Source organism: Varroa jacobsoni, unplaced genomic scaffold, assembly GCF_002532875.2.
Source record: "Varroa jacobsoni isolate VJ856 unplaced genomic scaffold, vjacob_1.0 scaffold_480, whole genome shotgun sequence".
Classification (NCBI taxonomy): Eukaryota; Metazoa; Arthropoda; class Arachnida; order Mesostigmata; family Varroidae; genus Varroa; species Varroa jacobsoni.
In genome coordinates, this window is record NW_019213382.1 from 134,842 (window position 1) to 162,614 (window position 27,773).

At 42.7% G+C, this 27,773-nt stretch overlaps 2 protein-coding genes and 1 long non-coding RNA gene across 3 annotated transcripts in view; 2 read left to right on the plus strand and 1 right to left on the minus strand.

Moving 5' to 3' along the window:
• Nucleotides 1-7,987, plus strand: part of LOC111260809 (uncharacterized) — a 20,310-nt gene extending 12,323 nt beyond the window's left edge. The window contains exon 3 of the mRNA XM_022833840.2: nt 6,827-7,987. Within this exon, the coding sequence (XP_022689575.1) occupies nt 6,827-6,875 (49 nt within the window). The 3' untranslated portion in view covers nt 6,876-7,987. The remainder of the gene's footprint in view (nt 1-6,826) is intronic.
• The window catches only part of LOC111260807 (metabotropic glutamate receptor 5), a gene marked incomplete at its 5' end in the record, with an annotated part of 161,967 nt that extends 134,194 nt beyond the window's left edge, over nt 1-27,773 (minus strand). The window contains 4 exon segments of the mRNA XM_022833827.1: nt 12,036-12,409; nt 17,141-17,354; nt 17,565-18,316; nt 24,896-27,773. Of these exon segments, the coding sequence (XP_022689562.1) occupies nt 12,036-12,409; nt 17,141-17,354; nt 17,565-18,282 (1,306 nt within the window).
• LOC147753449 (uncharacterized) lies at nt 8,118-9,601 on the plus strand. The gene is made up of 2 exons (XR_015311206.1): nt 8,118-8,270; nt 8,683-9,601. It is a non-coding gene; the product is annotated as an uncharacterized LOC147753449 (long non-coding RNA).

The following is a 27,773-nucleotide window of genomic DNA, read 5'->3' on the forward strand; positions in this document are numbered from 1 at the left end:
ACTAACTTTAGGAAAATAACGACATTTTAGCTGAGGCCTGAGTGTTGAACATCGTCACCGTTATGGCTCTGTCCAGCATACCCTATCCTATGCTACGCTATTTGTCTACAGGCAACTCGCGAATGCTTACTGCAACTTGTGGTCCTACACTAACGAGCTGGCGAAAGGTCATTCTAGTTTCTCTTGAGCAAAAAGGACTGGCCAGACGGCAAGAAAAAGGCCAAATAAATTTTACAACGGCTACCATGGCTTTAGCTCGCTGTAGAAAAGAAAGAAGCACGAAATACCGACAGCCAATCGCCGCTGGCCAACATGGCATATATCCTGTGTTCTGCGTGGAACGGCAGGAGAAGCTCCATGAAATGGCCGGCGTGTCATAAGGTATTGCCATTAGCAGCATCGCCTGCTCGAACAGACCTAGCGACTTGGACTATTCGCCATCCTTTGGCTTCGCTAAGTTCCCTTTTTTATCGACGACACAGTTGCGCCCAACAACGCGATTTCTATCTTGTCGTCCTTTCGCGGTGCTTTTTTGTGACTTCGAACGCTGCCTCACTGAACTGACATCTTTATGACCATTGGTTCCAAAAGGCGTCAATAGGTATTCTGATCTTCTTATCCTTTCGCAAAATGATGCGACCGCGTCGATCCGAGAGAATACTGACGCTTGCCTGAATTTGACCTATCAGGCAGGATTTCAAGGTTGTATTGTGTCGCTGAGTTTAGTGCCAGACGTATAACTCGTAGTTACCGAATGGTAGCTTCGTCATAATTGCGACATTGAATTTACCGGTATAGGGTACTGAGGCTTTCCTTGTCAATAGTTAGTAATTGTGACATTGACAACACATCGATTATTAAGGGCAGGTAAAGCTAATTAGGGTTGCCAGATAGCAGCTAATCATACGATAATCCACAAGTAGAACCACAGCAGAATGTAAATTGCTATTCTTGCAATAGGCAACTATTCCGTTGCGTGTACACCAGCATTGGCTTCCTACAAACGCCATTGTCGCCTTCATTATACCGAAGAGTGTTAGCTGATTTAGCCCCCGAGCGGAGTTCAGCCCTAATAAATAAAGGCAACGGGCTCTGTTGGCCAAGCACTGCGAAAGGCAACCTTCTTACAAATGTAACCACGTTACCAGCACCACCGTTACCAACTGTCTGGTCAAGCTGACCAACTGGATTTAGCTACGCTTTAAAGGCAAGATATGGATTGGCTTTGAAAGTGGGAAAGTCGGCGGCAACCGCGTACATCGAATGACGTCAATATCTACTTAATTATAGCTGCCGCATACATGGGTGGTTGAACCAGCAGGTAGACCCTAAGCAAATGTGTCCACAAGAAGACAGATAAATGATATCGTTCTATCCTGTCACCACCGTATAGTTGTTGCATGATGCTATATACCTGTTACGTGACAGTTATCATGCTGACTAAAAAAGGAAGGAATGGAAAATATGCGAGAGTTACAGCGCGCCTAGATAGAGCTAGATATATTTCAAATTGTTGTGTTTGTCGTTACTTCCCTTAGCCCCGTAGCGCATCCAGCTAGCTCTTAGGGTAATATTCTGATTTGTGCAGAAATGACGTAGTGCTACATACAACTGGTCATGCGAAACGTCTGCCTTTTATGCCCGTCAAGCTCCTTCAACGCAGTACCAGGAGTCTACTACAACAGAAAATAGGCAAATAGCTTGCCAAATTCTGACCTTAAAGGTAATCGATCGACGTCGGTATATTGGAGTAATATCCCCTATCAGTACAATTTACATGAACATATTTGCCTTATATTAGCAATATAATAATAATAAATGTTTATAATATCTATAGTTATAGCGCTACGTGCAGTGCTTCATAATTTACGCTATATTTGTAATCGTCTTATGGATTGTTTACTATTAACGTATATGCATGGAAACATATGAAGTGGTCTAGATTTAAAAGTAAATATTGGCGTACTCCGTTTCTTGGCGGAAGCAGCCAACTGCCTGAAGCTGTGTTTAACGCTCAGTATAATAAAATATTTAATATAGACATGCTAACTGAACACTTGATTGTTAATAACGGTGCTCTTTAAATGTGTTTTTCAACTCCGACGAAAGCTAACTCTCTTCCCAAGGCAACGAAACCTCACTGAAAAATAATGCGCAATAGCAAATCTGTTATCAGAATTTCATCGTTCCACAGCCTACTTGTCCTTGAGTCAAATGCCTATCGTCGTTGCGTCAACGTGTCGAACCTTTGTTTTGGTTCCTGCAAAGGGGTGACAGTAGCAGCGGCACACAAGCAGGCAGGGAAGATGATTTGTGTAGCACAGGCGGAGAAAAGCTTTTCAACTGATAAAGGATCATAGAGGCAAGAGCTGCTACTACTAGTTTCGCTACTCAGCTTGTGACAGGGAAAGCCGACTATCCTAGCAGCGCTTTCGTTTCTTTCCGTTACATTCAACGCCGCTAAACACGACACACTATACCGCGGAGGAAGTAGGTATGCATTTTGTTGGCATTGTCGTCATCGTAACGAAGCGATATGGGGCGTGGCAAGTCTGATACATTGGCGAAAAGACTGCTGTCTTCGCGACCGCTTTAGTCGTGCAAGTCGTACAAGGATACTCCGAGACAGTGCAACAGGGTGCCACATACATCCGGGCACAGGAACGACAAATTCTTCCTCTCTTCGCGGCCGTTGGCATCGGCGCCGGTGTCGTTCACAGAGCTGGCAGTCAGTTACACGGGGCGGTTGGTTGGTTTTTCGTGCAAAAGAATATCAAGGCATGGCCCTTTTGCTGTAGGCGACAATGCTCTGTATTGAGGCGTGTAACGTTATCTGGGATTGTCTTCACTAACAGCAACAACACGAATCGGAAGCTAGAGCGATTCAGCAATTGGCTCGAAGTGAAGACACTTATGACAAAAATAGTATCCTTCTCCGTAACCCCATTCTCAAGCAAGCAACACTCGACCAGAAGCTGGTCGCTTCTGTTGTTTTTACAGGGCTTATTCTCGCTTTAGACAGTCTGCCTTGCATTCTCCATGCCCCTAATCCTCGCCAGACTCCGCCGCTCATTCGCTCGGTGACAGCTAGTCATCGTGAGACATTTCTTGCAGAAAGAAACTAACCTTGTATGTCGCAGCGAAGGCGTAACCGGCCGCACTCGGCCTTTTACTAAGTTATCAGTTCTATTAGTATTCCAGCACGCACCAGCGTGGCTCTAGCCCCGTTGCACAGTGGATAACTGGTATTCCCGCCGCTACTAACTAATGTCAAGATCACAGACAAATGCAAATTAGAATAAGTAAACTGTGCCCTAGTATGACACTACATGATCTACGGAAAACAATACATTGTGTTAATGCCCGTGCTCTATGCATACATAAAAGATCAATACATCAGCTGTTTTTGAATACTCCTTTTGTTGGCGATTTTCGTAGTTGATCGGTGATTTGTTATAACTTTGATTTGCACATACCCTGAGAGACTGTGACACTTCAATGACTGATACTGGGCTAACTCAGCCATAAAATCTGACCTTTGTAGAACGGTAATGTTTTAAAAAACGAGCGCTTGGACAACAGCAATGTCGAAAGTGTGAAGACATCAGATCGTCCCTTACAAATACGTCCCCTTAAAAGCTCTTCCCAGAAAGATAGCATGTCAAGTTGGGTAGCTAAATTTTCTATTTCTGATATTCCGCAGTTGAAACGGCACAGCTTTGCATTCAAGCGCTAACAAATGGCTCGGGTGTTCTTGTGCAATTTGGCTACGTCAACCACTTTTAGGTATCTATGTATGTAATGGGACAAAAGAAGCAGCCAATGGTGCGTCGTATCCGTGTGAGGAACAACGTGAAAAGCAAAAGCCAAAAGTACACGACAAGGCAGGAACAAGAACTACATGTGAACAGGTCTTTTCTCGAAAAACACTGTTGGGTTCTACTTCCGAAACGGAAGCCATCTTGTCTTATTTTGTTGGATAGGGAACGCTACCGCTGTTGCTACGTTTGCTACGAGAGTCACCCGTAAATTCTAATATAAATCTGTATGATTCCTAAAGGTGGCAGCGCTTTCTAATATGAATAAAGGCGCAACTGCGATTCTACATCTAGTTTATGCGCACTTACGTGAGCAGATCCCTTCACAAGTTATGGACCGTTTCCGTGTCTGTGTAACATCGCATGTCTGATTAATACATATTTATGCAGAACGGCTGAACAACATGGGTTTTTCACCTTTGCGAGGGTACACTAGATGCAGAACTAATCCTATTCTGCCAACAAACTAAGAGGAGTATCAGTTACCCAAACTGGTCGACAATTTCCACGAGGGGTTAGGGCAAACCGCTCTAATCTACCGCTTATCTAGCTAAGCACAAACCGTCTGCGGTTCATGTAAATGCATCTTGTAAACAATAGACCCCTTTTCTAAACGAAGCTTTCAACTATCGCATACCACCAACAGTATTACACGCGGTCTTCATCTAGAGCCTGGTAATCGTAGCATAACTGAACCAGCTCACTCTAGCTAATGTCATAGGAGCCTGCAGTAGTGGTTGAAATAGCAGACTGCATATTCCATGCAATATCCCGCACCGTAATTTCCGAAGGCCATATGCGCGCAGAGTCCTCGCAAGCTGGAATGTTTTCTTATCGCTTGTTAGTGGCGCTAGTAGTATCTACTGGCATTTTCAACTATTCTCTTGTTGGCTTGCGCAAAATACTCGCTTCCAACTAGATCCCCTAATTGTCTTTCCTTCTTCCTGTGCAAATGTGAACTCCCACGGGAAATTTTCTCTTTTTACATGAAGCTAAAGTGGTAAGCTTCAGTTGAAAGGAAAGTCATAGAGGGAACGATCCGTGCAAGAGCGAAACGTCGCTTTAGGCCACGACTAACATTAGCAGAGCTGCTTTTGTGTCGGCCGGGCACACTAAGTATGTGAATCGGCGGGCTAGCTTGGAAGTCGGTTATGGTGCACCTATGAACTTCTTTTAATTACTAAAGGAACGGACGAAAACGTGCGTCTTCCGATTATGCTACCTTGATCTCAACACGTGCAACGTAATCGCTAGTACCATCTTCGCCTATTCCATAATATATTTTAAAGGTAAGATAAAGAAAAAAAAAAGTAAAACACACTGCTATATTTATTCGACAGTCTTCTAATATATGTTTGTTTTATTATTTTGTTTGTTTTATTTGTGTTCAGTCGACCTTGTGTGTTTTTTGGTACGCACCAACATTGTAAATAACAGGCGTCTTCCCCTTAAATATTGTACACTGTGGTTAGTTTTTGTTATTTATCTTCTGTAAAGAGATACGAAAAACAGAGACGTGGCTTTAATACGGGTTGCATGAGTAGCTTTTTATATTCTCTAATAAACTTATTCGCTGATTAAAGAGTGAAAATGGCATGACCGAGAACTACCCTGCAAGGGACAAGAAAAGAAAGTGAGACACGACAAAACCATCATTGCAACAGTCTCTGGAGTCTAATCTTCAAAAATGATTTTTCTGTTTACCGTTAACCAGCTTATTATCTGAGAGAGACTAATCTTGCATTCTGTGTCCTTGTATGTAAGTTGAATAAATATGTCATGCTGGTGCTGCACAGAGCTGGACAGAATTGTCAATGGACACGGCTTGACCTAGGTCCCCCATGACACAACCTCGCGAATTGTCTCTAGCCCACCCCTATATACGTACGTATGAAGCTCATGTTTTACGCTGCGCCGACGGTTATACTCACACGTGCGCACACGATCAGGCAGGGTCAACATGTCAACAAATGACTGCGTGCCCCCTCCCCCACTTTCGCTCCGACGACTTTTTCCTCGTTTATGTTGAATTCCTTCTCTGTTACTAGTACTCGACGTCTTCCTACCCATCGACTAGTAGCTAAGGATGGAAAAACGGGCCACTTTGTACCCTTTTAGCTGTCCTGTCCCCGATTTCCCGGTCGTCCTTGGGTTCAGGTGCACAATTAGCCTGCCAGGTCACAAAAATAACAGAACACCGAATCAGGCAAGCGGAACCCGACCGGATGATATATCGCGAACGGGACCTGACGAAGCGGTAAAGTTAGGGTATGGTTTTAAAATATCTTACTTTCAAGCTTATCGCGCTTCCTGTGTATTTCATATCTTCTGAACCAGCCCCGTCAGCTGTTAAGCAGCATTAGCTGTTTCGTAACAGCTGATATGTTCAAAATCTCTAAATCTTTGTTTCCGTCGTTTTTATCATATAATATGGAGTTAGAAAGCGTTAGGCAGCCGGGAGCATAAAAATGCTGGGAGTAGTAACCAAACCGTTTCATTGGGACATTGTTTTCCGCAGATGAGAAATCTACACTAACAAGCAAAAAGGGAAAATTTTCTTAACGTCAATAATTTTTTTTTGACGTCAAAAAAATGAGTATATATACACACATATATATAGATAAGCATATGTAGAGATAGGTAGGCCAACTAACTCATATAGTTGGTCTTCGAAGCTGCTCCGGTTTTGAGGCCTCCTCCGCTGCTCCAAACCCATGGCAGTTGCTTCGAGGCGTCTCAAGCGAGCCTGGACGGTGAGCGATGGCAGTGACGAAAACAGATGCCACCCACTGCGTTTTGCTTACTTCCTTTTTTTTATATTGTTTGCTTTCGTTGATCTATCAGAATGTTTGAAGGGAGAGAGGACAGCGAAAGTCAAGCCAGAGCTAAAAACGGTATATCTATACCCTACTTGAATCTATTTCATATAAGGAAATACCGAAGAATTCTGCCCTACTCAGTTGCCACCACATAGCCCTTTTCTGTTGTTCTTTTCAATTCGCTTACAGGCCCTGGAAGCCAACTGAGCCCGGTGGGGTCTGTTATGGGGTCGTTTGAAAGTTTTGCTCTTTTCAGGATCTACGCTTGCAAGATTTCCTGCTTCTCCAGCACTTCCTCTCGGTCAACGATACCCGCTTCGCGATAATCATCACCCAACCGGTTACCCTTTGTCGTTCGGTCGTTTTACGACTTAACCACACCACAGACGAACGCGTACCAATAGAAATTCTTTTAGCCAACTTGAATATATTCCGAATAGGTATGACCACGCGGTTAAAAGGCGTTGGCCGCATGTACTGCATATACATGCATATACCGCACTGGCGACAACCAGATTGCTGCACAGAAATCAGTTCAATGATAACATCATAATACAAGTTGAATATAACAGTTACCCAGAAATAAACCAGCTGCTATTATATTCATCTTGTAGGATCATGACGTATCATTTCCTACCCCACGCATTCATATATACTTGTTACCACCCTTATCAATAATCCTAAGCATTTCCGTCATTGTCGCTATACGGGGACGAGGTGTTGCCTCTGCAGCATTTGGTATAGCGCGCTAGATGTGAGTAAAGGTGGTACTAATACGTTATCAGTGTAATTGGTTGCAATGAAAGAAGAGCAAGTCGTCGAGGCTGAAAGTCTATTCAGTTCGAGTACGGAGGAAAGCTGCAAGTCTGAGGCCTATGATAGTTACTTTAGCTGTGAAGAGATTCGACATTGGAACAACCGTTACCATCGTTCAACGGTTGTGCAGAAGGTCGAGGTGCGTTCGTATGCCTCTCGAATGCGATCTCAAAAGCCGAGGGAAAGGTTCCGTTTCGGACAGTGAAGCAGGCGTCGCAGAATTACATAGACGGGAATATGTATACATCTATTATATATGCTAAACATTTTTTTGCATGAAACGACCTTGTAGGAATGCAGATTTCTAATGATGTATGTGTTTTGCATTTGCATTACTCCGAGCTCGGTCCATGTAAAAAAATCTTTAGTAAAGATTCCTCTACATGGCTGGAAAACAACTTACCTATCCACCATTTCCCCATGTCACTTAGCTAGCAAGGGGTTATGATCGCCCAAAAAAAAACAAACATCGTCCGGTCCAGCCAATAGCGAAATTCAATGCATCGCATGCACCCTGGAGTTCAGTCTTTCTCTATATTGTTTTGCCGGATTCGTGTCGACTTCGACACTTCGCTTCCAGGGATATGTGTCTCAATGCTGTATCCCCTGCTGTGCTTGTGCTTCTGCAGCTTCGTACCAGCCGTTGTGGGCTTGTTTTATTGCTGGACGGCGGGTGTCGCGACGGCTGTAGCGATGGCGGCGGCGGCGGCGATACAAACGTCGCCAAACAACGAGGTTTTTGTGCAGCGCATTCTCTTGCTCCTAAGTATACGTTCGCCACACGGATTTGAAACCGAGAAGACATGCAACGAGAAAGGTTAGTTGACGAATATAAATGTAGCGATCATGTTATCGATCGATAAGAATGACGGTGGCCTGCGGATGACGGCGCATCTGAGAATAGCATGATCGGACCCGAGCGTAAGAGCTCATCAATCCTGGCCTCTTCTAGAAGAAAAGACGAGACTACGGCAGCTCTAGGAACGACTTCGAATGAGATACTGGAGGGACTGGGAAAGCTGGTCGTGTTCACAGTACTAGTCAGAGTAGCAGTTATAATAGTAATAGTAGCGGCATGCGAAGCTGTATGGAAAACCTATGTTGTCACCGTCGACTTGATCATTTATCTTACGCGCACTACAACGTTCTGTTGGGACACAACAATCGTGTGGAAGTCAGTGGTAAAAAAGATCCGTGCTCTCCGACTCAATTCACTAATATCATTGCAGGCTATTTGATATCGATTTGGCGTTCAGAACAGCCCGATAGCATGACATCAGATGTGGCCGTCTGGTAACACTCGTGACTATCGTAGTTAAAAACGCTGGTAAAAATCAGCATTGATCACAACTTGACGACGAAACCGTTTTATTGGAGAAAGCAGACATGTCGTAGGTGGATTTTGGTTTCTTGCATCATACCGAAATCAATGCCTCATTTATAACGTACAAGTAACTACATTGTGGCTCATTATTATAATTTCACTGTGTAAAGAAGAGTCCGTTTCTGCACTTGCGATGTACGATACTGTCATGGAACGCAATCTGTCACCTTGAATGATACGAGTCGTTTGCGAAACAAGCGGCAGCTATGCGTTCTTCGTATTGAACAAAAGCCGGAAGATGGCGTATAAGCTCGGGAGGATCGGCGGCCGGAGACTCCAAGCATACTAGGAAATTGCCACGTTAAACGACCCAGATTCTCGACGTATTGTCGAAAGACCGGAAAGACCAAAACGGCTTTAGCGAGGCTCGGGTAAGGGCAGTTGGTTCTGCTGGACCTTATTTTGGTGCTAACCGTTAGGTTCCTATTAGGCACCATAAATGTTTATGATACGTTATAAAAAGGATTCGTGACACGGTAATGGCCGTTTCATCGAGGGCCGGTACAGTCTGGTAGAAGAACAACTGGCTGCCTTCTTTCAAGATTCCTACGGGCCAACTATTGCATAACATCAAAACGCTATGCAGCAAATTTTTTCAAATTGTGTTTATTTTCAAATTTCTAACCAATATGACCCATGTATGTATAAGGAAATATTTTAGCCACCATATGTTGACAACCTATAAGATGCACAATTAATTCATTTGTACACAAAAAGTTTGTTTTTTGAAATTGGCCAAATAAATCAATGATCATGGTTGTGGAGTTCATGCGAATTTTCACTTATGGATACTTCTTGTCTGACCGGCTTCAGTGGAAGTTCATCTTTTCCAGGGACGTCGATATTCTCTGACTCGTTTGGATACATTTCCCAATAAACATTTGTCGATACGTTTCAATATTGATCAAGTATGCATACCAGATGGCGCCACTAGAAGCGTTTGTAAGTGTTAGGTCTATAAAGTTTGACGCCATTATTGATAAACGTCGGCTTGTGTGTGCTCTAAAATAAATTTAAGAAAAGCATGTTCTGCTTTTTGGCTATTGTAAATTGAGTATGACGGCAGAAGGCAATTAATTAAGAAAGAATAGAATGCACTATCATCTCTGTATCCTTCAGTTTAGTGGAAAATGCGTCGAACAAACAAGCGACAATACCAGCCACTCGCCTAAGCTATGTTTTTGCTCGGCATACTACAGGCAAATCCAAATCGCGGACGAAGGTTTCGCGTGATTGATATTGCAGCTCAGTTATAAAAATGATCTACATAAGATCTACATACACCTATAAAAATGTAGGGCGAGCATATTTGACAAGGTGGATTTCATTCACAAGAGTTTTAAAGAGACTTAGAGTTGAAGCCAACGAAGACTTTAGCATTTTCGAAAAAAAATACGCCAGTCTGAGTTGCAACGGTACAGGGCGCACCGTTTGTGATCATCCACCTCATCAAGAATCGATAGCTTGTTACAGAGAGACCGTATTGCGCAGCACCTGTGTGTTGACCCCACTAATGATTTAGCGCATTCTAGAACGTTTGCCTTCCGATTCCTAACCGCTTTCATAATCACAAAACTATTGCCTTAATATTTTTGATTGACCACCGGCCTCGGGTGCCTAACAACTTTAGCTCTGAAGTTTCTTTTGGAATGCCCGTACTCCCCACAACCTTCCCACGTATTTCTCAAGCTTTGTCTCGTTCCCACCTCGCATTGCGGAAGCTCGAGGTAGTGCGGTTTATACGCTAATTTATTCATGTTTTCATTGTCGGAGGTCAGCAGCAGCAGACGACTAAACGTATTGAAAATACCCACCCTCTGCATTTGAAATGCAGCCATAGCATTGTTCACACAACCAGTAGTTTAACGTCTTAAAACTAAAGTCAGCTTTCTATCGAACTCCGATGTTGTATAAAACGAAGGAATAAAAATTCAACTTTGATTTGGTGTGATTATACGATATCTTCTTGTATCCGGTGGTCTATACAATAATCACTGAATATAGAATTGTCGAACTGAGAACCTGAACAGGCACCTCCGTCAGTATCGAAGTGCTTTTCGAGCCACCGCATGTGTAGACTGTTGTCGAAACTGCATGTATATGTATAGGCTGATTAAAGGCAGACGCCCTTTGTCCTATATTATCCGTGTTTACAGCGGTCAGGCAGTCCTAATAGCCGTCATACTCAGGTCAGGCGCGTAATGTAAAAGATGCGCGATATTCATCAATGCAGGAGCCTTTGTCTGTCTTCTCGCCTAAGGAGAATCTCTTCTGGGCACATTTTTATTTACTGTACAGATTCAGCCGTTTATATTTGTTAATTATAGAACTTGGTACTTTGTAAGGCTGCAACGGCAGCAGCCGGTCCTCTTTGTAGCCCATAGCTGTGAGAAGAGCCACATGACTGTGATTTTTTCGAGACATATATGGTATCGTACGTAAACAAACGACAACGACGTTTGTGAGAGCTGCAGCGGTGATTCAAAAACGGTGATACACTTTACAACTAGGAGAAATACAATCCTTCTTCAAACACACAGAGACGCAATGTTTTTTCCCTCTTAAATATTAGGGTACGTTTCGCTGGCATGCTTTTACTATTGCAGGATAGCTGCTATAAAGGTAAATAATTGATTATAGCTTTTTTCACCTGGCCTAATTGGTTGGGTTACCTATATTATTTGTACAATGTCCAATTCGTCATTAGTTTAAATTAAAGGTGATGTCAACGTTTTGGTTTTTTTGCTAACCTTATGAACCTGTCAAGTAATTGAGCCGTATGATATTGACCATTAATGGTAAATATAAAGCAATGCTAGAAAGATAATCCGCTCGAAGTTCTTTCGGTGAACTAATAGCAAAAAAGTCGATGTTATGACAAAAGCCACGTAGACGAGAGGTTACGCTGCTGTATAACAAAAGTAGAAATTAAGCTCGGTCAGAGAACACACTATTTCAGATCCTACATTTTACATTCGACCCTTTTTTCGGGGCATTCCGCTAGCTGCCTCTTGCCACAGATTTAACTATAAAACCCGAGCGATTCATGGAAAAAGCGGCGCTGGCATTACGAAGCTCACTTCAATTTGTTATATATCATGTATAATAAAATACAGTACTACGCATGAGTCACAGATTGCGTAGACTGTTCAGTACGGCTCAGCATGCGTTCAAGATAGCATATTATATTCCACTCACCTTCAGTGTTGATCGTTATGACATAGGTCCAATTAAATTTGAGCAAGACGTCGACCATTAGCTTGGCTTGAAATTCGTCAGACGGTACGACCCGCAAAAAATATTTGTAGAAGTCTTTTCGGCTAAGCTCTCGCGACGTTGCTGAGTAGCCAATTTGTGGGATGTTGAATAGCTGCAGTAGATTTTGTACCTGTATGGTTACAGCAGATGAGCCGGGCCCGATAATGCCCACAATGTTTTTGGTATTCTTGGCCCCACGGTGGCACTGCTCGGTAGTGGCCCCTCCTGCAGACGTCGACGTGTTGGCATCATCCCGCATGGCGATCGTGTCACGAATAAATTCGATGCTTTGCTCAAGAGCCGTTGGAGAATACCTGAACGTATGCAAGCGAAAAATTGCAAGACAACTTAATAGGAGCTTCGTCGTGTTCGCACCGTGACAGAAATCAAATAGAGGTGGCTGAGTTTTTGCATATCACGCTGACGTCCCGTCCCATCGGGCACATAGTAAAGTTTAAACTACTTAGATTTAAGTTTAGCGTTGCCATATAATCGTTGCGAGAAGATCGAGTCCATTTCTGACTCTTCTAATCATTCTCAGTAAGTTTCCAGTGATCTGCGTGGGGCAGCGATTAATCAGCTTTCCTCGATGTGGAGATACTCTAACTAAGAATCTAGTCTACTCTTTTTCCAGTATGACTGTATGCGTCGTCCATTATTCAATTTTAAAGCACGAGCTTGAAAAGGTCTGCTCTGTTTCCATAATAGGTTTTAATATAAACAGTATCCCACAGAAATCCATCTATAATATAACTGCCGACGGGCAACAGCTGGCCATGGTAATAGTCGTAAGGAAATGCATGCATCTCTCAAAACTAAACCAGCTATCTGAGACACCGCACAACAAGTTATTATGATTTTATTCCACTCAGCAACTTTTACTTACAACTGAAACAGTAAAAACAAATACTTACAAATACGTATAGGTGTACGATCGTATCGTATACCCATGGCTTTTTAATCTCCATACCGCGCTAGTCACAGCACGTTGCAAGCTCTAGTTAGAACAACGCAGATACGCGTACAAGACGTAAAGACAGATAGCCGGTATATGCAAGCGCATTTGCCAAGGACGATAAGCTGATATGTGCCTATTTATCTAGGTCCCTCTACCATCCATGCCGTATTCCAGCCATGGCGTGAACAATGACTAAGTTAAATTACTTACAAACATAGAGCAGGATAACTTCATGGCATGTGTAACAGCTCTACATTTAATTAATCAGTAAACTCCCTAGGGAAATTTCAGCGGTGCGTCGTGCCCTACTGCAATCGTAACTATGGTAGTAGACATTCTATGCACTAATAGAGCCCGACCTACTATACAGAAAAAATTGTAGACGTTTCTTTTAAAAGCCGAAAGGGTAGAAAACGACGCGCTCGTTCGCACTAAAACACCGCTGCCATCGTCCTGGAAATATTTGACGCCACTGCTCAAAACTCCGATGCTCAGGGTAAAAACGCGTGACAAAAAAGCGAATTTTTAATCGCTTTCTTTTACGTTGCCGCTGCGTCTGCTGTTGGCTGGTCAGTGAGCTAATATTAGTCGTATTGGGTACTAACAGGGAAATACGACCAACGATCCATTCCACTTTCACCCTCGTCTCGACCTTCATCCCGTTCTTTTTTTTTTACACATAATGAGACGGGGGTCAGAGTAAAAGCGAAAGTAGGCTTTCGTGATAGCTTTTCGCAGAAAACTGTAGCATAGCACCCAAAGAGCAGAGTCGAAAAGGAGGGTCAAAAAAGTTGCTACTGAGTAGGGTCCAACGAATCATTGATAATACAGCTAGCTATGGATGCCCATGATCTTTCTCCTTTACGAAAAAGACAGAGCTTTTTTGCCCTACGGCCGCCGCTGGTGAACACAAAAAACTTTCACACCAACATGAATATTCGCAACAGAAAAAGCGGCCGAAGATATCTTCAATATAGGGAATGTCTGGGATCAAAGTTTTTGTGGAATCGGATAGTACAACGACGAACATTGTCAGTCATGGTCAGGAACTTACTCAACACTTACCTATACAAACAACATATCTAGCCAAGCCAGCGGTATAAATAAGCAAGCAAGTGTCCTTGACTCATCAACTATCGATTCATCGACAACGAATCGAAATTGTCAACACATCAAACCACAACACCTGTTGTACCTTGGCAAGTATACCGAACGCAAGGTGTACCTCATTATACTAATCTCTCATTACCGCTCGTTGTCTCCTTAGACAACAAAAACAAGAAAATTACTTTTCGGGGTGTGTCGACTTTCAAAAGACAGCTCGTTCATTTTTTTTTTTTTTTCGCAAGGTCTTGGCAGGAAATAAACCTTCGCTAAGACAAGTCCCTTGAAAAATGTGATATTTTTGTAAATAGCACATGGCAATATATAGTTAGAGCATTGAAATATAACCATAAGACTTGTTCAATTTGCGACTCTATCTACAATGTTTCGAGCCGGTGACAGTCCAAATATTGATGATTGAAATGTATTAAATAAGAAAAAGTCAGTATATTTATAATACTGTTTATCGAGTGTGCCTCGTCTTATAGCATTCTTAATAAGCATATGCCCTGTACCGGAACAGTACAGCAAATGCGCTCAACAGCATTTCCGTGTTTTCAACCTTTTCACTGTCCCTACGATGGGCACATGACCAGATCCCTTAGGTACGCCGACCCATATCAAAATGACACACTGATAAATCTCGTCGTTTAACGACGACTGTCCTTTACCAAAGCGCATATAAGTACAATGATTAGCCATTTTAACTATGGTTGACCTGATAACAGTTAGTAGTTTAACACGTCTGTGGGCAATGCATTTACCACTTCTACAAAAAAGAAAAATGCTATACTGCCATACGCATCTCGTACAAAGTATATGACGTTCCTAAATAGCAACAGTAGAAAAGAGAACTACGTCAGGCAATACGGGGGGAAGGGGGGCCAAAGCTATCCCCACTTGACACTTTTCTTCGAGTCCCTTGGGTCGACAAACGATAACCCGGGCACTATCGACACCCATTGCTTAAATACAGAAAGACAATGGAAAAAATATTGAGCCGATTGTAACAAAGGAAAAACATTACCATCAAATATCTCACCTTACCCAACTATTTACCAGTCACTACCAGTTGTGTACGTTGTCCATGAGTCAGAGAAAAAAACCCATTGCTATACTCATATTGAAGGGCGCTTGTTGGGGATATCAGATGGCGGGAACGGTATGAACTAACAATCAATGGACACTGATGAGAATGATTAGCTTCTAACGGAACAGCCGCACGAGAAAAGCGGAGATCAATAGATTTTTTCTCAGTACCACTACAAAACAGAACCGATTGAAATCGTTGCTTGTCTTGTATTTACGACCATATAAAGAACACAATTTAGCCATCTTTGATCCTTTATCCTAGACGTAGTAGAGTTAGTGTGCTTAGTGCCAGTCAAAATCTATATAACCTAACTAGATACTAACTGAAATATCGCCTGGCTACATGGATGACGATAACCTTCCACAATAGAAGCCTGATTAAGTTGAATTTGGACAAATGAAAAGCAGTGCAGAGGATATGGATGCCCCGTCAGGTTTGTGCTTATTCGTGTGTAGCTGGTTACTACAGTTCCATAGCCATAGCGTGAATGCGGTGTACATCTATCGATTCGTATTCCAAAACTTATTAGGTTCGACCGCAGCTTCCCCGTATACTTTTGTATTCTCTATCCAGCAAGCCGCTTCAAACGACGCGATTGGCGAAACACCCGCGTGGGATGGTGCCAGATATAAAATACGTGTGGGTGTTTTGCAGGGAAGGCACAGAAGAGCTCGTTCGAACCGAAAGGTACTTCATGTCGGAACAGAACGGATTACAGATTGATCGATAATCTACTAATGTCCGTACTAACATCTTTGCAATTGTTTCATGATAACGTTGTCCATGGTAACTGTTTACCAAAATGAAGTCAAATTTAGAAAAAAACAAACATCATTTCCGAGCACGGTAACGCAATGGTTGACAAATGCAGTTTCGGTAATCAGTGAATTTCATTCAACTTGCCAATTAGAGTAGTTAAATGATATTATCGGCCTCTCACTTAAATGTCACAGACAAATTCCTGAAGTTACTAATAAATTTACACGTTCATTCTCATGCGCACGGAATTTAACTGTGGCTTTTATCGATTGTTGTTAAGTTCTTCAATGCCTGGGTTGTAGTTTATAGTTAGTACGAATGCCGCCAACGAAAGAGTGACAGCCTAGGGCGTTTAAGTTTATCGTTGCCATTATACTGGGGCTCATGTTGTGCGAATTAGGCATTCCTTGTGTATGTAACTTGTCAATCGTCCGTTATTATTAGAGGCAAATCTTCACCAGTTCTCTAGTATCTATGCACTTTACGGCCGCAGGATACAGCTGCAGCTTAGTTAACCATAGCGTTAAATTATCAAGCAGATAGCAAATTACGTCCCGCCTTTTTCCGTTCTAAAAAATAGCCAAATGGTATGTCACCCCACTGTCATATACCGTCTGCAGCAGTCTATGGGCAGTCCATTGTCAATTCCTAGTATCATTCTGAGTGCAATAGTCGCTCCTGTCTACGTGCTTTGTATGTGAGAAGCTATTTTGCCCTCCTAATTTGCCTTGCAGTCTTGTCCCAAGTAAAAAAAAACAGGACAATCTACTAATGGCTATTTATACGAGCCTACTTCCGAAATGGGACTCTGTTTTCTAATCATTCGTTCCAACTCGATCAGATGCCTATCGAACTGAGGCAGTTCTATTAGTACCGCTATGAAGGAAAATGTTTGTTACGTAAACATGCGCCAGGTTGCAGATCGATAGCGAGCACGTACACCCGAATTGCAAATGTACTATTAGGCCATCTAATCAAATAGGTGCTTATAGTTCATACAGACTTTTATATGTGAGCCTAAGTTAATGCTTTAATAAAGTGTTGTTTCATTTAAAAACTAAACGTAGCAACAGCGTTTATCTGCTTAGCTAGTCTAGATACTCTAACGCAGGCATTTTCTATTGCACTGACCAGCAAGAATCGCGGATTTCGATGCCTAGTGTGATATTCGGGAGCAGTCTGGGGTTATTGTTGATCTCGTCGAGCGTCTGAAACGCTGCTTCTACGCGATGAATACCGTACTGTTCGCGAATTACTCCACAGGTTCGCGTCTGAGCGTTTTTGGCATCTGGAGCTTCGCGAATTGGAAATAGCGCGCCGATCGTTACGTCACCAGTGGCCGTGCCTGAAAGTAAGTATTCACCGCATGAGGCAGCAATTGAGAAAAAGTGACCGCGTGCATTTCGCCTCGTGCCATCCGTTTTCCCAATTCTATATAATTTCTCTACATACGCTCTATAGCATAATACTGTTATAAGTCCCTAATGGTCAGCCAGACTGCGGTCATAGTACACGAGACTAGCAATCACACTACCATTATAACTATATAGCTTACCGATAAGTTTCTGCGGACTTCTGTTCGCCATAGAGGACGAGGTCTGCGAAGCCAGCAGGGCAGTGAAAAAGGTTATCCGGAATAGACCGAACGCTGTCAGGGTGTTCTTGTTGTAATTGCCGTAGCAGCAAGAGCCGTTGCTGGTATTGCCTGTTCTGCTGTTGTTTTTCGTCGCAGTCGTAGTCTTCGCCGTCGTAATGCCGTTACGTCGTCGGCTGTTGCCCGCCGTCCTTCGGAGCCGGGTTGTTGACGAGCGACGATGGAGTAATAGCTTTGCGAGAAGCTTCGCCGACGTTTGGTGCCTCCAACTTGAAAAAGCGTGGTTGGTACTTTTCTTCTTATTGTTGCCGTTGTTGCTTTTGTTTTGAATTTTCGCTACTACTGTCGCTGCAATCGTTGCCGTTGTAATCGTGCGGACGACAGCAGCTGAGATAGGCCATTGGGTAAACCACTGCGGGCGCCACTGAGTGAAACATTGATGGGTTCCTTGCTTCGGCTGCTGCTGCTGGTGTTGATGCTGGTATTGTCGCCTTCGTCGACATCGAGATTTCTGCAGGCAGCTGAATGCGCCACGCCCAAGATACCGGCGCCGGGCTGTAGCCACATACTGTCTGGCGTGGCTGCCGACTAATGCCGAATTCAAAGCATTCGAAGCAGCGGGCAACGGCAACGATGTTTCCGATGCCCTCATCGACATCATCTTCAGCACCTTCGCCATCAGACGCCCACTCGCCCATAACCATTCATTTTTCCTGGAAAAGCCGCGTTGTTTTTCCGAATGCGAGGCCACGGACCCATATGTGAAGAAAAACGAAGCACATGAATCAGAAGCACATTATAACTCTATGTGTATATAGACATTATGGATGTAGTCAAGAAAGCTGCGATCATCGCTTATTATAACAATTTCACGTGCTGATAGAGCACAGTGTGTAATTAGCCATTTTAAAAAATAGTTAAACAGGAAGACTGACTGGGGCATAATGCTCCACCGGGAATCGCTACGTTACCTGAAAATGGAGATTCTAATTACATGAAAAACCGGAGGGGTAAAAATGCCAGGAAGATAGGTATAGCGAATTATAAAAATGGAGATACAATAAACTGTATCTTGCTCGAGGAATCTTTGCTAACGTACAAACATATTCGTATACACATTACGAGCTAGTATTTTCCTAGTGTACACTATTGGTTTGAAGGACTCAAAGGATAGTAAGGAAAGCTCATGACGGAGCCTCCTCTCTAAAAAAGCATACGGTCATATTTTAGCACAGATCTCGCTTAGGACTATGTCGCGTGTTAGCGGCAATATGCTGCAACGCCAACGGCTTTTAAAAATCTGAGGAGACGTGAATCGAGGCTGCAGACAAAAGGCTATTCAGCGTCCTTAAAAAGAAACTCTCAGCGATGTTTCTTGCCAAAATAGGACTATGGTGCTTTCTACGAAATGACAGGACAAGACAACCTTAAATATGTTCTGCATTCGTTTGTAAAGTAAAAGAATACTGCAAAATCGTCAGGTGGTTGGCAGCGGGCAAAAGATGATTTGCGAATGGAAAAAAAAACAGCATTTAACAAGACTATATATATAGAGACATACAAGGAGTGCTTTAGAAAATTTTTTGGTTACTTGATGTAGAGGTCTACCAGTTGGTTAGTGTGGCGGTGGATTACTCTAGCCATGATAGTCGATTTGATCCAGATCTGCTTTGCCAATTTCAGCTTAAATCTAATGTAAGGTCTGTCGTAAAACTTAAGCACAGTGTTATTGAGCTAGGCATACTTGACTCGCCAATCCGGATGAAGGCAGTTATAATTGTTCACTTCTTTCCGGGAAACTCTTTTGTTTACCGAAAGACCCAGAAACATAATACGACAGGTTTATAATAAAGCAGGAATCATCGTGCTGCAGTCTAGCACGCTGCAAGCAGTTAGTTGGCGTAGGTGTCGAAAAGTAGGCACGCTTCTTGACTACTACAGGTCCATGTCATATTGGTATGTATATGTAGGACGTATTCTATATCGTGCATTGGAAACGCCTGCCGCTGTGGGGAATCCACGATACCAGCCACCTCCGACTACTGGTTTGTTGTACACAGCTGTTGCTGTGATACAGCGTAAGGTATGCCTGTTCATGAAACAAGGTCCGAGAAGAATAGATCTCAAAGTCTACTTAATTGGTAGGGGGTTTACTTTGTAATATTTCACAGGGACAAGGGAATTATCAACGAAAACATGCGGCGAAAGTATATTAGACTTTAGTTTTTTTTCATTTTAACCAAACTTAAGTTTTTTCAAAGTTTTTGTAGGTAGTTTTATAGAGCTATTGACGACACGACCAAAACTCGGCAAGTGAAGAGGGGAAACTGTATCCGTGTTATTTTTTCCATATAGCACGCTCGTTTATGCGTATTCCTTTATACACACGTTATGCGAACCAGACGACTTGTTATTATGATAGCGAAATATATGGATGCAACTCTATTTGGTCCAGTAATGAATATAATGAACTTCAGTTGGCCATGTTATAGAAACAGACGCTTACAGTGTTTAGCAGGCCTTAGTAATTACAGGCGGAGCCAGCATACCCATCATTTTATGTAGAAACGTACACGATTTCAATTTTGTGAGACAGAGATAGGATGACATTACAAATCAAACAAATAATATGATTATTTATAAGCCTCCTTTAATACACTACATGTGTATTTTGTTAATGCAAATCCTATGTAGATATCCTAAGAAACGATAACCCTAGTTCTAGAGCAAGCGAAAACATAATTTATTTTCGAAACTCTATACAAACATCTCAAACTAGTTAAAAGCAAAATGCCGATGCAAAATCAAAGCTCGATAATTAACTATTTGATAGACTGGTCATTGCGGAGACGTGTTTCCTTTATTAGATACCATATTGTACAATAGGGCCTCTAGTATATTCGGTTATAAACCTCCCTTGCAAAAAATGTATGTTATCAATTATATTACAATAGCTTAAACGCGGCCAAATGGGATTATAGTTATTATATCAATCTGACCTTGTTTACGGCAGCTTCCTATAATATGATAGGGAATTCGTATTTGCATATTAAGTAAGCCCAAGCTACACTTTTCGACTCATCGGGAAGGCTGTGTGTGTGAACTTAACGTTATCCTGAGAAGGCTTTACATTAAAATATTCGTCGAAGACTCTTATAGCCTAATTTTCGAAAGAATGTCAGTTGAATAAACCTATGTCTTTGGCCCCTATCGCTTTGCTAGATGGGGTCATATGGACCATTATTTGGGCAAAGAAGTCAATTATTCGACGAAGTCAAAGTTCACAGAAAAAGCATCCCGAAGTTGCATTTTGTTCGAGAAGCGAAGAGGAACAATAGCAATCTGTACACCGTTCCCCACGGCTAATATGGTCGCACTGAAGCCTATAGGATCGTTTTGACCTATGATCGTGATTATTTACAATGCTTTGCCTGTGTCAGTAACTTCATTTCGTTCGATAGATGCGCTGTGCCGTTAAAGTTATTAAGATCTCTTCGAAAACAGCCCTGTATAACGTAACAGTGTGGAAAAGGAGCCAGATTGTATAGAAAGCGCGAAGATACGATACCTTAGCTTTACATGCATTTGATTCATACACATATACGTTTTCCTGTCGTACTCTTCCCCAATCTCTTGAACATAGTTTCCCCGACATCCGATTCGTGCGTGCTCTAACTCCAGTGATTCATTTAGCCCTACCTGATCCTGGCCCATATAGCCTTCAGGGTAGGCATTCGTTATTATGACCTTAATAAAACGTACCCTTTAAAGTTTAAAATTGGAAATATAATTTCGCAGCAGGTAAAACCAAGTTGGTGATTTGCGTCTTTATCATTCAATAAAAGTTTGGTTAAAGGCGTAAAAAAATGCTTAGTTATCCCATGCAGCCCTATCTTTTAATGGTTCGATCATATAGTGAGAGAAAGAATCTCACTGACGCAAATCGCATTAAATTTCTAATTCATGTACATCTTATCAGTTACGAAAAGTTGATAATATTGAAATTCAAGACCAGTGTTTTTTTTTTTGCTAGGAAAAAATCAATGGCCCGTATAATTTTACCTATTTATTATGCTGATAAACTGTCATAACTGAATAATGTTTAGACTGGTTGGGCTAGAGTAGTGATCATTCTTCAATGAATATTGGCGATATTCCTTCTCATTTTTCGCACGCTTGTCTCAGCGCTCAGCCGCTGATGCTTCCATATGTGAATTTTCTATTTATAGTTTCTAAAAAGAAAGTTATAGTAGTGTATGGTAGCCACAAGTTGTCCTCCTTAAGTCATGGAAAGCTCCGTGATGATTTAAACTGAGACTGATTTAGAAAATAGGCGGGTTGAATCATTATTCAATTTGGAAAGCAATTGGGACATGGAGATGAAGCCTGGTTTGTTATCAACGAAGCACAGGCTACGTGCTCTTGATCTTCATGTCAACGGTATATGAGTCACCTGAGATAGCTGGCTGCATCCGTCTCGTTTCGACTTCGACGGGTATTTATAGTAGCAGATACCCCTGATGCCCATTGCAGGTATCATCATCACCATGCGTCCGAGCTTACTACCGCCGAACTCGAGGACGATACGGATCCCTTATCTGGTTCTTCTACGGTTAATAGTAAAGACTGAATCATACCTCATTTATAAAGACCGTATGCTTGTTGTGCTGATTATACCCGTACCGCAGACTGTATGTAAAATAGACCACACGCATTTCAACTTGGTTTGGGGTCGAGTTACGGGGGACCGATATCTTACTCAGTTTCCGCATTTTCAGTATTCGGGTTATGATCCTATAAGGTGTTATGTGTGAAATGTCAGCTTTGGTCAACACAACCCTTAGATTCGTAGCTCTGCTTTCGTGGGAAGCCTATTCGATTGCGGCAATGCGTTTTTCCTTCCGGTCCCGACACCTTTTTGCAGCTTTACAACATTCCAATTTCCGTTCCTGAAATTTTTGCGCCATTCGGGCACTGCCAGTTTCCTTGCCTAATGTTTTCGTCAATTTTCAGCTCATTTTCGCGACCTTCGAGGAGCAAAAATGAGTGATTTGCACTCTGAACTTGAAAATTATTTAACTTCTAAAGGCCGCCATAGTTTAAAGGTTATTATCAGGCTTAAAAGACTCGCTTATAACAACCTAATATAACACCTGCCAAGAAAATGGCATACAAAACAGTATCATTAGATAGTCAATTATCTATCGAAAAAAAAAAGGCGGGGAAGGTATCGATTTTTCTGACGGAATTCAGAAACGAATTTTGTTCTCACAGCTGTCACATAACTCTCGCAATAAACAATGTAAATGGCAAAAAAATTATGTGAGAGATTGAATTATTATTAAACAATATAATGGATGGTTCTTGTAATTTGGTGAGCTACTGCATACCCAGTTCCTGATCCAACGAATTCTATTAGCTTGTAAACAAAAATGATATTGCCAGGATCGTACAACCGTGTTTATAATTCAGCTAGAGTCAAATGTGTTTGATTAGATTTATCTTACTTGAATATGGTGTTTTCTCAGGTCGTCTCACTCATATTCCAACGTCGTCAAGCGAGACGTTGGAATATGAGTGAAACAAAAAAAGGAATAGCGTCTCAAAAGGTGTGGATGGGAAGGCAATCGATGCCGTACTATACTGTTGCTCGCAGCCAGTGGCTTTCGTGCCCTTTTTTTTTGTTGTGGACTTTGCTTCCAGGTTTTCTAGTTTCTAATATGAATGGCGCTCGAGCGACATCTACTGGTAATGCGTCTAATCTTACTGTTGCTACAGCTGAGTGACCGGAATTACAATAAGGAACGGATCTATCAGAATTATATTCTGGAAGAATTTCGCTTTAGAATTATCTATTAAGCTTAGCTACGAGTAGATGCATTGGTCATAAAATTAAAAAAAAAAGGCAATCAAGCTAAACGCAGCTCAGATACCGTGAACAAAAAGGTATCTATTTGCGTGTATTTAGGATATGGAAGGTTGTGGGTAGGTAGGTACACTTGACGTATCTGGTTTATAAGCAAGGACAGAGAGCAAATCAAATTCACGTGACGATGGTCCTATAAGAAACAAATCAGAAAGCTATAATTCAGCATAAAATAAAAAATGTTAACTAATATGAATTATTTCTATTGCCTTATAGCAACAGGTACGTTGCAGATAGAAACATGGAGCTGAACTTTTCTAAGGAGAAAAGTTCAGCTCCATGTTTCGTGCATGCGTTGATCTAGCGTGAATTAACATCACGCACAAGGAAAAGTACTTTATTTCTGGATTTGAAAGAGAATCACTATGAACCCGATGTGTTTTAAAAATTAAAAGTAGAAACAAACATGATAGTAAACCAAGATTAGCACCGAAGCCGGTCCATGACGTGCCTAGACGCGTGTAAGCTCGGTGCCTTACCAGTTATTCTAAATACGGAATAAATGATCAGCTCTATTTTGTTCGTTGAATTTCAGAACCGCTCGTTTATTAGCGTATATAGCTAGGGTTGGGTTGTTAAGTCTGATCTATTCATTGCTGTTTTATACTTCGGTTATTTACTTCATACGCACGATCTGTTCGAGATTAGTAAATGGGTCGTGCAGAAAGTGCAGGTTTATGTATAAGGTTCTCTTTTTTCCTGGACGCTTAAATTTGCGAGTGTTTGTACGTTTCTCAGGTTGCAAAGATGGGTATTCTGTGGGATCCGAATACTCACAGGTGCCGCGCGTAGCTGGTGACTCCTCTACGTCTTATCAATTTGCTAATGCTTGTTGGCTTTTCAACTACGAGTATATCGTCAACGCTAGCTACCTTTTTTAAGGGTTTGTTCGGCTGGAAAAAAAGCCGTTTGACAATCCCTCCTGCCGTTGTCCTGATGTTGATGCGTGGGTGCTAATCAACGGAGAAGTATAGGCATGCTAGCAACGTGGCAAGGAGCTTTCTTTCTCTCGTCGGTACGGCTACAGCCGAGTAGAATATTCTATTGAAGTGACAGTAGTAGTCGTTATAACCTTTGGCCCCACAGATTTTATTGTATAAGGAAGGAGACGGACAGCAATATGGCAAGGAAGAATAGCGTGAGGAGAAGACCACGCTGGACATGGCTCTTTGGTAGTTTTGCTGTGGATTGTCTCATTGGTGGGCTCGGACTGCTATTCGTGAGACTCGACGCCCCATTGAGCAACGGGCTATCACTGCGAAACTCTAGGTCAGGTCAAATTAAATTGTTGTCCCTAAGGAGCTGGTGTTGTTTGTGAGTTCATGCGTAGCCCGTAGCTAATGAATGAAGCTCAACGTAAATTCACCTAGGACGCTTCGGCGAAGCTTCTTCGATACCGGACCCTCCCTTCCGTCGATCCGGTCATTATGTAGGCTCCGCTGCTGCTCCGAGGCTTACTGCCGACAGCGTTGTACCCCCGCCGCTTATGCATACCACTGGCCGTCGCCTGCAAACGAGACCAACAACAAGAATAAAACGTACAATATCTAACATTGTTCGATCAGCAAATAGTACTGCTGCTGTCACAGCTGCCCCTAGTACCTTCACCAGTATGACGACTATCTGCTAGCCCGACCTTACTCATCTGGTAACTGCGAAGGCCACCGTCGCAAAAGTCATAGTATACGTTAGTCCCAGTGCGTATGCAAACCATTGAGTCCTGCAATCTGTCTAACCCATGGATTTATTCGGCAGAAGTATGCTTTGACAGCAAAATGCGCTTGAAATTTTTCAGTTGACGAGACATGCGACAATAGAGAAAAATTCTACGCCATCTGCATCAGTAACAGCGAAGTAGCCTTAAGGACCAGGCTGAATTCGAAAGCAAAATTGTTAACGTAACAGAGAGAAAGAGAGACACGAGGGGCCTAGAAAACGGACGACGACTGCCCTCGTTACCGCTTGTTGGATACGCGTAAATATGAACATTGACATCATACGAGCCGACGATAGAAATACTACTGATTAGGAAATACGTAATGCGACGTTTTGGCAAATAGAGCCGTAGCATCTTCCACGTTTCAACATGTAGAAGTCCTTTAATTCCAACTCTATGTAAAAATTACTTACCAGCTACCTCCATCCTCGTATCAAGTGCCGATCAATTGCAATCGTATCGACTAGAAAAGTAGCTCCAATATTGCCACTACTTAGAAAGCTATTCATACTACTCCTGTATATGTACGTTAAGCATGTATGCTGCAATGGTAAAGAAAAAGGCGTAAAAAAGATTAGTGAGTGAAGCAAACCGACGTATATACTAAAAAGGAGCGAAAAAGAAATCTAGGAAAAGCCAAGACACAAATGGGTGATCCCATAGGTATGGCAGGCCGTCGGCACAAATCGACACACGATCGAACAGCAAGCTCCACCTACGTGCTGCTGCTCGAAAAGAAAAAGACTAACGCACCGTGCCTATAGTGGTAATATGCTTTAGCTTTGAATAAAAATCCTCTCGTTTCCGGTTTCTATCCTAGCTGTGTGCTAAACAGCAAAAAAAAAAATGAACTTGCCAGAGTTGAGTCCTGGGGGCGGAAACGCACTGCTTCGATTACTACGAATACAGCCAGCCTCAACAGTACCCCACGGACCCGCTGATGCTGTTATGACTGCGGAGAATAACGAGTAAGTACATCTAGTAATGCGTATTAGCCCTGTCGGATGCGCTTGACTCACCACTAGGCAAATGAAGGCGGAACAGGCGTCAAAAACGGCGGTAGCAGCAACGGCGAGGGCACACTTCTTTATGATTTCACGGCTCCCATCTGAAGCCTACCCTACACAGCCCAGTTAACGACACTGTGAAGGGATATTTCACTTAAGGCATATCTGCGAATGTTGTTGCTGTCTCCTGAACGTATTCCGTTACCCAAATCCTTACCGACCTTACACTTCTCATACATTTTTGTTGAGAGGTAACTGTGGATTAGTTAAAGGACTACTACTAGTACTGTCCCCTACCGAAATCGCTACTACAACAATAATAGCAACAGCAGCAGCAAAGGTAGCCTACACAACCATCTTGTCTGCTCCTCTTCGTCTACAATCTCATTCGTTTGTCCGTCAGTTAGTTGATGGTTAACTAGCGAGCAGAAAATGAGCAAACCTTTGCCAGCCAGTTGTGTAGAAGTGCTGCACAGTAGCTCTAATGGCCGCCGCGGAAATGTCGGCAGAAGACTGCAACCGTACCAATGGCAACGAAAACTAACGAGCGAAGAAAAAGCCCTAACTCGAGTATTTTAGCAGACGAGTAACCCGCACTGGCTGTATCCTCGAAGCTGAAAAAAAAGCGGCAATGGCCACATTGTTTTTGAAAAGAGGCACATGAGAAGGGTAGCCCGCGAAACAACGAAGAGAGGCTGGGGATTACCCGACTCCGTTTTTCCAAGCGGTTCGTTTCGATCCTCATCACGAAGATCGGAACGGGATGATTGGGAAACAACCGGGGAAGAAACTATGAAAACTTCTGGACGGTAGCGTTGTTACCGCCTCAGTTGCGACGCGAGAACTCACATTTTCCCCGCGTCGGCTGACAACTACTAACTACTATCGAGACGAAGTACTCGACGCCGCTGTTACCAGCGTAGGCGCTAGCAGGATACAGATGGTGCGAGAAAAATCCGAGAGAGACAGGCCACAGACAATGAACAAAGGAAAGTGGCCATTTTCGACAGTAGGAGAGGTTGGGAACGCGAATAATGCGGTGGGGGTGAACCGGGAGAGGCGAATACATAAGGCGAGTATGCACAGGCAGGAATAGTAGCAGCAGTCTCGTCTGGTCGTACGAAGCATATCCGTTTGGGCCTGCAGCTGCCAGCGAATTCAGCGCATCGTTATCAGCGTCATTATCAAACACATATGTACGCGTGCGATGGCATCGCTAAACGAAGGCATAAGGGGCTGATTAAGCGAAGTCGCAGTGCTTCTGCGACTGATGAAAAAATAGCGAGTTGTTTAGCTACGTACCTTGCTAGCTGCAAACACGACTAGCAAGCGTAAGTCGTCGCCGCTCCTGCTAGTTACAGTTAAAAGAGGGTAAACCGATAGAGTAGATGGAGAGCTATTGTATTCACAGTAATGGCGTCTAGTTATGCTATGGTTGAGCCGCCATTATGATAGTCATGTGTGATGGCCTCAAACCTATCGGCTAATCATCATCACTCTTCTAATAGACCTAACACGAA